This window comes from Typopeltis vanoorti, chromosome 14 (assembly GCF_054136105.1).
Source record: "Typopeltis vanoorti isolate ZY-2024b chromosome 14, IOZ_Tvanoo_1.0, whole genome shotgun sequence".
Lineage (NCBI taxonomy): Eukaryota > Metazoa > Arthropoda > Arachnida > Uropygi > Thelyphonidae > Typopeltis > Typopeltis vanoorti.
The window spans coordinates 60,216,009-60,228,630 of record NC_143562.1 but is presented as its reverse complement, the minus strand read 5'-3'; the positions used below and the strand labels follow the sequence as shown (position 1 = coordinate 60,228,630).

The 12,622-nt window shown below is 35.6% G+C and overlaps 1 protein-coding gene across 1 annotated transcript in view; it reads left to right on the top strand.

Moving 5' to 3' along the window:
- Positions 1-12,622, top strand: part of LOC150099524 (rap1 GTPase-GDP dissociation stimulator 1-like) — a 252,559-nt gene that overhangs the window by 162,723 nt on the left and 77,214 nt on the right. The window contains exon 9 of the mRNA XM_090403451.1: positions 10,650-10,775. Coding sequence (XP_090259577.1) covers positions 10,650-10,775 — 126 coding nt within the window. The remainder of the gene's footprint in view (positions 1-10,649; positions 10,776-12,622) is intronic.

The following is a 12,622-nucleotide window of genomic DNA, read 5'->3' as shown; positions in this document are numbered from 1 at the left end:
TGATATTTGACCAAAAATGCTGAAATACGAGGTCTAAAAGTTTTGCAGTGACTATGCTACATAATTCAGAAGTCCTAGCCAGAAAGTCGAATTCCAGATAATTGGAGTAGAGCTGTCATAGTCCCTTATCTATAAAAAGAGGAATAAAACTGATTGTTAGAATTGCAGAGCAATTTCTCTACTAAGTGTTCTAGAGAAAATTTATGCAAGGATATTAGAGAAGAAGCTAAGATTAAATTGCAAAAGAGAAACCTTTGAGAAGAACAAGCTGGGTTCAGGATAAATAGAAGTTCTCAAGATCAGATGTTCAAAGAGTTGAGAAATCATGGAAATATAACAAGGATCTGTACTTGAGTTTTGTAGATCTGGAAAAGGAATATGACAAGGTGCCCAAAAACAGTTTTCAAAATGATACAATTATGTCAAGTAAATAAAACATTATGCAGAGCAATATATGCAGTCTATTTTGAGTTGTAGGGCAGCAGCAATTAGAATTGAAGGAAATACAGGAAGATGGTATGATATAAAATCAAGTGAAGAGTACACACCATCTCTACTCTTATTCATCTGTATGGAATTGTGTTACGAAAGAAATTGACATCAATAAAAAGACCCAAAGTGTGAATATAGACAGGAATGTATTAAACTTCAGCTGCATTTTCAATGGAGAACTTATTGAGCAACTAAAACATTTCAGCTATTTAGGCACAGATTTTAGTGAAGATGGCACACTAAATATAAATGGAAATAAACAGCAGAATAAGCAAGCTAGTGATGTGGGGAGCTTGTTGAATAAATTTATATGAAATAAGCAGGAAATTAGCAGTGTACAAGACAGTGTTTAATCCAGGAAGTTCAATCCAGTGTTCAAGTCAGGAAGATTACAACAGGTCATACAAGAAAGAACTCAGATGTATCATTCTACTACAGCAGTTAGTCAGCATTGAAGTTAGCGAAACAGCTTTGATGGCAAGAAAAAGACACAGAAGATCAAAATCTAGGTTGATTGATTCATCAGGAGTGCCTTAGAAGACCGAATAGGAGATTAGTAATAATGTAAAGTTAATCATATAGTATTGTCTTGGTAGTGTGTAAAAAATCATGTAGTATTGTCATAGTAGTTTGTATTCCTCTTAAGGATACCTTTAGAAAATTGATGATGATAGTGGAGTTACATTCAGAAGAACTCTCATACATAGGATCAATGTCATTCCTGTCAGGCATATCTTTCTCAGATACCCCATAACAGCCAGTCTGATTGCTTTCGAATATGCTCATACCCAAGTATAATATATTTGCTGTGAAGGCCAAAGGACTATGGATCCAATTTGCATTCTTTCTCACCAGAACAGCAATCACTAAAGAAGTCTGGGATAGAATCTGATAAATGAAGATATACCCCCCTCCCCCCACACACCTACACTTCTTCCATTCTGGAAATTTTGCAATACTTCAGTTAGAGAGAGTTAAAAAAAAATAAAAGCAGAAAAACATCAAATTCTGCTCACTTCAGTCAGGAAGATTACAACAGGTCATACAAGAAAGAACTCAGATGTATCATTCTCCTACAGCAGTTAGTCAGCATTGAAGCAAAGCTAACTAACTGCTGTTGGACCAGAACGATATCCATTTTGAGGTGGTTAAATATGTCATCATCCTCTGTGGATATACTCTACTTATCAACAGAATTTTCTGCAAGAATGTATTTTTGGAATCCCAGTGAAAAGCAATTATGTTTTCTTTTCCAAAGCTAGTAAGTATCCAAAAATACCAACATTGTCATTGTTAATCAAGCATTTCAGGAAGGAAAGAAAACTAAGGATTTATGGTTCAATCTACCAATTTTTTATAGTCGATTGGAAAGGCACACAGCTTTTACATCCAACTGGAACTTGGTTTGTGCAAAAATTTAAAGAAGCTTGTGATGCTTTTGGTAAACAGCCAGACTTAAAGATGATGGCTAAGAAATCTAAAATTTTAGTTGGTGTACTTCTGGCCATCACAGCAGCTAAATCCCTCTGCCCCTGATGACCTAGAATACATTATGACCATAATGTCAACTATGCATTAATCTCCCAGTGTTGCAACTTTAGTTGAGAAAACCATAGAATTAACTTGCAAAATCAATGAAGGGGGGGGGGCAATCAACAAGAAGAACTGTCAGTAAGGTTGTACGGAGTCCTATCCTCAAACTACAGGACAACACAAATGATAAATTAAAATGGCTTCAATAAGAATAGCCAAAAAAAAAAAAAAAAAAAAAAAAAAAAAAAAAAAAAAAAAAAAAAAACAGTATCTAAACTTTCTTAAAGCACTACAGTAATAGAAAAGAACAAATAACAGGTAACATGACTTTGGAAATAGTAACAAAAACTCCAACAGTAAACAGTGATTTTTCTAAATAGGAATGATCTAATTATATAAGTTTTTTTTTTTCACTATATAATGCTGTGTTAAGGTATCTTAATGAGTGATGATAGGGTTTTGCGAGAATGTGCAAGGGAAATGGCAATGCCTTTGACTAAGCTGTTTAATTTAAGTCTCAGTTCTGGTAGAGTTCCTAGGGAATTTTGCCCTCTTTCCACTCCCTTGTGCAAAGGGAGTGGAAAGAGGGCAAAATTATTCCTTTGCATAAGGGAAGTTCTAAGACTACAGTAGCAAATTATAGACCAATTGGTACCTCAGGCATGGTGGTAAAAGTACTACAAAAATTGGTAAAAAAGAAAAATTTAAGAATGGGTAGATAAAAATATGATACTGTATGAGGGTCAACATGGTTTTGTGAAGAGTCAGTCATGCCTTGGTAATTTACTAACTTTTTATAATTGATAAAAGCTGGGTTGGATAAAGGAAATGGCTACATGATGATTTTGCTGGATTTTGCGAAGGCATTTGGCAGAATACCACATGGAACTCTGTTATGCAAATTGGAACAAATGGGGATGGATGTGAAACTTCCTTCAGGTGATAACAAATTGTTTTGGTGACTACTGTTCCACTACAACATATTCATTTCTTGCTGGTGTCAAGCACGTTGCTATGTACTTGGCCATAATGTTAAGCTGCCATAACTATGATTAGTCAGGTCTAGCTGACCATGCCTTTGATGCCTTGCACAGAATCAGAAAAAATAACTACTATAGCAGCACCCATGCAAGTACCTATGAATAAGTCATAATGCAGAAACAGATATCTGTGTAAGTGGAGGAAATTGGTGAAAGAGCAATCACCTAGTGAGCAGGTTTTGACACCATCCCAAATGTGAGAAAAATATTTTAAGACAAGTCAGATTTAGAATTTATAAAATGTTGAGATGTGAGCAGGAGAGAAGTAGCATTTTGAACATAAACACACATACATGTTTGTAATAATATAGATGTAATTATTATTGTTATTGTTATTGCATAACACCTCCAGGGACTAAATTTTGATAACATTGAAATTCAAATATCTTCATCCCTATGTCAGAATGGCAAGGAGATCAATGCTTAAGATATTAGTTTTGGAAAATCTTGAAGATTGAATCATTTGAGTACTACAAGGTTTCTTGAATGAAGAAGAGAAATGGAGAATACTGTCAAAAGCAAAATTGTGGATTTGAAGTTAGAGAGAGAAGGTTGTTAATGTACTGGGACTGTGGATGAGAGTTCAGAACTGGGGTACTCCAACATTGATAAAGAAATCCAATGAGGAAGCAATCCACCATGAGATTAAATGATAATGATAAGATCACCAATCCATATTGGTGATTGCTAATTAACTCCATCACTTTGGAGGATAATGGAACAGTAGTTTGAGGGCTGACTTTTATCCTTCTTTTTAAAGAGACTAGCTGGATAAAGGCATACTGCCATGCTGTTAGGTAGGTGCTAGTTTAGTATGATAGCTTGTATAGATGATACAAGATGGGTGTTAAAACAGGAGTACAAGTTTTTAGTATAGTTGAAGGATATGAAGGCTATTTAGCATTTTTCTGAATGTCCTTCTGAAAAAAAGATCAGGTGAGGCATGCTGTGGTATAGTGTTCATGGAATAATTGGGAGGAAATTTATCTTTGATCTGAACAGGAGTTAGAGGAAAAGACTGATGCCAAGAGATCTGCCTTGTCTAGAGGAGATGTTACTATTGTACCATCAGAATGAATGCCAGGTTGAAACATGGCAGGGTAGAAGTGTTCCCAACAGAGACAAGCTTAGTGCATCTAGCCCTTACAAAGCCTGCTTTTGATTTGTTGATGTTTTATTTATTTATTTTTATACACTTGTTTCTGATTGTAATATTATATATTCTAATGTAAGATGAGTGAGATGCTGTAAGTTGTAACAACATCCATTGAATGTATGCTAAATTACTGGCTTTTACTGCTTTGTCACATTTTGTTGGAGAACTTAGACTTGGATAGTAGGTGAGGGGTTTTAGTGGAGGGTAATAAAGATATTCATTTCAACAAGTATAATTTCTGCTATCAGATTTGTGAGAGTGTTTGGATAATAAGAACAAAAACCATAATCTCAGACCATGAAAATGTGGCATTAGTTATCTCAAAGGTCATGGCAGTTGGCATCATTGTAGTGTCGTAGGATATGAGACCAAGACTGGTCTGGAGAAGAAATGATTTGTAGAAAAAGAAACATGGACAAGGTTATGGTTAGAGTTGCCATGCAAAGAGCTAGCATCATTAGTGTATTTGGAGAGTGAGCTGATTAAGAAAAGGTTCAAAGTATTGGGAGAGAGTGATGAGGAATATTCTTCATTATGGGAGATTGGTGAACAATTTGTTATATCATTGTGTGGAATCATCAGCTATCAGTGATAGCTGAAGCTGATGATTCCACTTCTCTTCCATCTTGGTCTGTGAAGTTTTAAAAGGGATTCCTAGCCAATGTGAATTATGGATATTGAAATCTCCAGAGAAGATTATCTCACTATTTAGGTAATTCAGAACTAAACAATCAAAATGATTATTCTAATCTTTAGAATTAGAAGAATGGTAAAGATAGCAAATGAAGACAACAAAGTGAGGCAAAGAAATTTTGAAAGCCAAAATAGATACACTAAAGAAGATTTCAGTCTTGATAACTTTTGACATGGGATATCAGACCTGACATTCCTTCTTTTGTGTCTCCTAGCAGCTATAACTTCAAACTCTTCAAGAAAAATGTCAAGAGATTTCTTCTTTCTCGATCCTTAACCCCCCCCCCCCCCTTCCTCCTCCCATGGCACTGATGTGCTATAAGTTCTGCCTCGTGAGATAAATAAATAAAGAATTTGCATGATGATAGTGGATTATTGGGAAAATTTGTGGAGTAGGGCATGCATCAAGGGGTGAAGGGTTGGGTACATAACTCCCACATAGGGAATGTACAGACCACTCCAAGCATAACATGAGCAGTACCCCTTCAAGTCACAACCTGGCAGAGTAAGTAGCAGCAGGATTATTTACCAGCTGATCAGGAAGTCTCCCAAAGCATTATCAGTAGGTTTTGATCTTGTCAAGAGATTTCTTCTTTCTCGATCCTTAACCCCCCCCCTCCTCCTCCCATGGCACTGATGTACTATCTAGCATCTTCCTGGATAGTACACAGGACTGGCAAAATCAGTTTTGGATATGTTCTAGTTTACTTGCACCTATTTGGTCTGCTATATTGTTTCATGGGTAATCGTGGAATAACAATTTTAGAGTTGCACCATTGAGAAAAAAGAAATATGATGTCTGACATAATGGTAAAAATCACTTGTATTGCAAGCTGGGAGAAAGAGCAAAAAAGTAAACTTGATCTTTCCTCTGGAGTCCAGATATGGTTTTTCAATTCCATAAGCAAAGTGATATTACACCAGGTGATTAAATTCATGTATAAGTTGGTGGTGTTTGTTATTATCATCATCATGGAGTCAAGAGACTCATCACTGGAGGTCCCTCTCTTTCTCTCTCACCCAGCTCATCATACCTTTATTTAAATATGTTCCTATCCATCATCACTCCCATATCTTGCATCTCCTCTAAGATATCTGCACCAATCTTATACTCTGCATCCCATCTTTGCTTTCCAATTTTAAAACCATACACTTTGCTATATTGAACTGGTATTCCCACACACTTGCCATTTCACCCAGTCTATTCAGGTTCTCTTACGAAGTTACAACATCCATTCTACTCCTCATGGCTCTCACCAACTTTGCATTATCTGTGAATAACTGTATATCACTATTCAAGCCCTTTTGACTGGTATTTATATACACATTAAATAAAGTTTTAAAACAGACCACTGGAATACATCACTTGTGACTTTCCTCGTCTGGGATATCGCACCCCATACACAACTTTCTGATACCTATCAAACAGCCAGTCTCCAATCTAATGCACTGATCTACTATCCAAGCATCTGTTCCAGTTTAATTATCAGCTTGTCATGTGACAGTATATCAAAGGCCTTTTCAAAATCTAAATATACTGCTCTGTATGCATCCCCTTTTCCCATGTATTTGTTATAAATAAGTGAACAGATTGTTAAAACATGATCTTCCTTTAGCACACCCATGCTGTCCACCAAAGAGAATTTACTGCTGTCAACCCAGTTCTGAATCCTGATCCTTGTGCAACTTTTCACTTACCACATCTCTAATCACTAAATCTCCATACAGGGCTACTCTTGAATCATGCAATATCTCTTTCAAGAGGCATCTTTCATCTCAATTCATTCCTCATACACTTAATCTCTTGCCTCATCTTTACCAACTTCACTTTCATCTCTTCAATTACTTTCTCACTACCATTTACACCAATTGCATTTTCACTGCCTTGTGCATCCATTGCCCACTGTCTCACCACCACTAACTCACTGCAGTTATGCCTGCTTTCTTACCATCATTGTCAGCCACTTTGTCTTTCATGCACTCAACTGTACCATCCAGCCTGCTTATTTCTGTAGCTATTTTCATAATCTTTTGTCCATTACTACTCACTTTCAGTGACATCTCATAATCCATAAGCATGTTACTTCTTGTACACCCAAAATCTCTCACATCTCCTGCTAGTCCTCTTCACATAGATGTCTTCAATCTTTCCCCAAACATACATTGCATTCACAACACCTCAACATTTCTGAAAAATCTATACCATATACCACTTGTATCTACAACTCACCACCACCACCATTTTGTACCTTATTATAGCTACACACAAGAAACACAAAGACCTTAATTAATACACAATTCTAACTAAACTGAACATAAAATTTAAACTTATAATTCCATAGCTCTCTCAACAAACACATAGCTCTTCACCACCTTAACACTATGAACATTTGGTCTTTCCTCTGGTTGTGAAGCTAGTCAATCCCTGCTTACATTATTTCATTTCTCAATATTTTTCTCCAGTTTGGCTATATCCCCAGCTAACAGAGTCCTGTTAGCTGGGGATATAGCCATGGTTAACTCTTTTAGAGCTATTTATGGGTCCACCAACAAGAAGATGAAGGAAAGGATTTGGTCTGCAGACTGACTGACCGACTGAATGGACTTCACCAGAGTTCAGCATGCTCCGTATTGGATTAGCCAGAACATCAGTCTTTAAAATGCCAATGGAAATCAGCATTTTAGATTGCTGAGCTTTTGCTCTTGTAATTGTAATCATGCAGTCTATCTTGGCTAACCTAAGAATATCTTGAGTCCCCTTTTAAGCCTGATCCGAAATTCGGTTTGTCTTATATACACTTTTAAGTAATTTCTAAATGTGAGATCAGTATCAAAAATATGTGGTATTACTTAATGGACTTATCATTTTGTCAAATTTTACAGTTCATCTGAATATCTATGGTAATTAAAATATTTTTCCCTACACTTTTAAGAATTTATTTGTCAAAGATTGGTTTGGATAAGATAAGGATTGCTGATTAATTCTGTATAATAAAGTAAGCAAATGAAAATTCAGTAGTTTTGATTTTCATCTTATGTAAAAATGTTTTAGAATTATCATCTCAATTTTGGATTACATTACAATTTTAAAAAAGAAAAATATACATAATTTCTATTAACTTGCTCTTTATAGCCAGCATGTTGCACTGAACATGGAAAGAATGTTGTGTGTAAAACACATTGCAGCAGATTTTACATATTATATATACATCAGTCATTAATACCATCCTGGCTTGAACACAACACACTGCAGTAATAAACACATAACATTTTGGCTGTCATGCCTACAATGTCTAGAAGTTTAGAACTTACTCCTCTGATTTCCTAGACACCTTGGCATGGGTGATCTAGTTGAATAGTATGTTTAATTAAATGTGAAAAGTGTTGTTTCCTTTGATTATATCAGAAAATAGCCTACTGACTCTGTGATCCACAAATATGGTCACAAAGAAAAATCATATATTATGAATTTTTTTTTTTACATGACAATTTCATGGAGTCCAAGGATTCACCGAGAGAGAGAGAGAGGGTATGCTACAGCCTATGCGCACGCACGCGCGCGCACACACACACACACACACACAATGTAATCTAATTCACACCATGGCACCCATTTTCTATCACTACACTGCATAATCCACTATCTGTATACTCTGCTGCCCACTAATAGTATTTTTGTCTGTTAATTGCATGTTCTCTGGCTGATTTGCCTGTATGCAGGATGAACAACCAGGGTCTCTGGGAGAGAACCTTGCTACTATCATATGAGATTAGCTAACTCACTATCAATTGAAAAAGTCCACATAAAAATTCCTCTCATTAAAATGAGAATTATTATTATTATTATTATTGTTCCGGGCAACTCCAAGGAGTAGACAGACTCATCGAGGGAGGCCCTAACATCATGTCAAGAACAACTATTCGACATTGACACAGTATCTATCATACCTTGCCTTGAACTCATTCACCACTCTCCAAGTAAAAAACCTAGCTCTAACTCCCTTGTCAACCACACTCTTGCCTAGCTTCCATGCATGGCCCCTAGTCCTCCCACCACCAGTCATATTTTCAAAAATATCTTCTGGATCAATCTTATAGAAACCCTTCAGTAATTTGAATGTTTCAATCATATCACCCCTCCTTTGCCTATCATCCAATCTCTGCAACCCACAAATCTGGTCACTCGTCTCTGGATCCTCTCCACTTCCTCTCCATCACGAAGAAACCCTGGTGCCCATAACTGGGCACAGTATCAAGGTATATCAAGGTATATATCAAGGCTCGATACAGAGGGACAACAACTTGTTTGTCTCTGCATGTTAAAGTATTTTTCAGAAGCCAAGTGATTTGTTGAGCTGATTTAGTCACTTTTGCAATGTGCCCCCTAAACTTCAATTCCCTATCCACCAACACTCCCAAATCCCTGGCCTCATCAATCTCCTGGAGTACGGTTCCACCAATGCGATATACTGCTGCTATTCTTTTCGCCCCAAAGTGCATAACCTTACACTTTGCCACATTAAATTGACATCCATTTTTCCTAGCCCAGTCCTCCAAACTATCCAAATCATCCTGTAAAATTTTGACATCCTGTGCACTCACAATTGCTCTACCCAACTTTGCATCATCAGCAAACAAGTGAACATTCATGACTTATTTTTCACGGTATTAACAACACCACATCAGTGAACATCAGTGAACATTAACAACATCAGTGAACATCCGCCTGGAAGAACATGAAAGATACATTCACTACTATTACTATGGCAAGTCGGGACTGGCAGACCACGCTTTGGACACTCCTTCACACAGGATTAGATGGAGGAAAACGAATATGCTATTTAGGAGTCGTTATAGATCTCAAAGATTATTTTTTGAGTCAGCAATGGCTTTGAAGAATTCTCCCAACCTTAACAAATATGGTTGCATTAATTTGCCAATTTATATTGTTTCACTCACTCACTGTCGCGTTTACATGTGTGTTGTGCTCTGATGATGCTGAGTTGAAAATCAGCGAAATATAAGCGTTAATAAAACATCTTTGTTGTTAAAAGTGTTTGCAGTGTTGTTAATACCGTGAAAAATAAGTCATGAATAACCATCAACACCTAAGCTTATCTGTTAGATTAAACAAGTGAACACTTCCTCTCAAATCCTTTCCTATATCAAAATGGTTCTTTTCCGAATGAAGGGTGCACTGTCTTATTGTTCTTCTATATATGCTGTGCAGAAACTACAAATTCACACAGTTATGGATTCAGATACCTGGAAATGAGATGTTTTCATTTGCCAGAGACTTGGTGCTAACTTCCAAAGTATCTTATAGTAAACCTTTTTTGTCAAGGCATGTTATGATATATTTTGGAAATAATCATGCTTTGATGTACTTGCTATTTAGTAATCTCCAGCAAGATTACTGATCAGATACAACCAATTTCCATGTTACTGGTAGACAGTAGCTGTAAAATTTTTCTGGATATTTGTTAACGATCCGCTTTGATAAATAGATTGTTATGAAAACATTAATACCTAGCTCTTAATTGATCTGTCCTGACCAACCATTTATAATCTTCCATAGGATTTATTTTCTCTATACTATTTTCATATTGCAATTGATTTGCCAGTTTTCTTGGTGTATCTGTTTATTTATTATCAAAGGCTCTGCATACCATAAATATCTAAACACATCAAAATGTGCTTTTGCTATATTTATTTTTATTGTTATTATTTTATAGCACAGAATAAGTCTATATTAATTAAGATGGGAGTTGTGGAAAAGATTCTTCCTATGATGGCTGTTGAAACATTTCCTGTAGTATTCAAGTTGTTGGGAACGTTGCGGATGCTAGTTGATAAACAAGGTAAAAGTGCTAAAGTTTAAATATTAAATCTTAAAAGTCAGATTATAAATTAACTGTATATAATAGTTGATATACTAACTAGTGAAATTAGTTACCTGAATGTGCAGTTCGATAATGCTTTTCTAAGAGCCAATTGACACATTAATCCATTTACAGGCCATTAACTGAGGTTTCAGTTATTTAATAATTGAACATCGCTCAGTTATCACTTGAGAAATATTCCTCATCCAGTTAAACTAAGTCCTTAAATTTCATTAGGCGACCAGGACTAACTTTTTTTTCCCCTCAAAACTAGTGCAAAAATCATTAAATTAATCCATTCACAGGCCAATCAATTGAGGTTTCAGTTATTTGATAATTGAACATCTCTGTTACCAATTGAGAAATGCTCCTCATTCAATTAAACCAGCTCCTTAAATATCATCAGGCAACTAGGACAAGAACTTCAACTGAATTGATGGTAGGCACTATCAGCATATGAAATATAATAGAAAACGGAATGAACTAGCAGAAGAATAACAGAATTAATGTCAAAGAAGGGTAAAACAATGAGAGAGAAAGAGATCCATCTGAATCCCATAGGTAAGCATAAATGTTTGTAATTGTCTTTAGGTGGTAGATGAATTTCATTACCCTGTATGAGACCACCACCCTGGAGTATTAAAAAATTTGAAGGATACCCATGTTTGATGTCTAGATCAGGGTTTCTAGATTATCTAGAAAGTTTGGTATGTTATCATATGCTATGGTACATTAGTACCATGGATTTGCAATCTTGTGTAAGTGGGATTCACATAAATGAATGTACTATTTAATATATTCACATAAATATATTAAATACCACAAGCCTAAACAGTCTGGACTTGCGGAGCATGCTATCAGCACTAAACATAGAATTTATTGGAACAAGACGAGTCCTTCATAAATGTTGTTACCTCATAGAACATCTTTTATAAAGAAACGTGTGAAACTTTACTTCATTGTCCTAACTTAAACAGATCCGATGGTCTCGTATGTCCACTTTGTAGAAGATACTGCTTTTTTAAATCTGCTAATGTTTCTTAACTTTATTTTGTTTATGCATGTGTGTGTATTATTATTATTATTTTAAGTTAAGAAATTATTGACCTTATTTAGTTATCTTATATTAACTACTCAGGCAGCACTGTTTAGAAGTTAATCCCAAATATAGTACATTTTATATCATGGATGGACTATGGAATGGATATTTCATCTTTACTCTAACATTGAACATAACCCTCACTTTATTAAGCCACTTCAGTTCTTTAATAAACAAAGAGAGGTTGGTGATAGTCTGATATTGGATAAAAATCGTCCATCACTTAAAGCTGTTCATCACCATCCATGCCACAGCAGGATTCAAACTACAGCCTTGGGTGGAGAATGGAAATGCTGTCTATTTAATAGGCCAGAAAATTGTTGGATTTCTCAGGACAAGGATTATTACCACCATGTCCCAATATAAAAATGTTAAATTCACATGGAGAAAACTTAGAAAACAAAGTATTTGTGATTATATTGTTGTTGTTGACATTCATATTTGTAGATATCTAAGATAGAAGAATGTACAAAAAAATGGAATTAGGAATAGGAAATGATTATCATTCTATTTTGAGCAAGATAAAAGTTAGTATTATAATAAAAAGAAAAAAATATTCAAGAAAGTTTTAAAATTAGTCAAAGCTGCTTTCACATGTGAGTTGCAAGCTCAAATATACAAATATTACTGGTGGGGGGGCAAAAGAGTTTGCAAACAAGAGCTAAACTTTAGAGACCTAAGGGCACTATTAATTCCCTGAAGAAAGTATGATAGATTCAGCCACGGC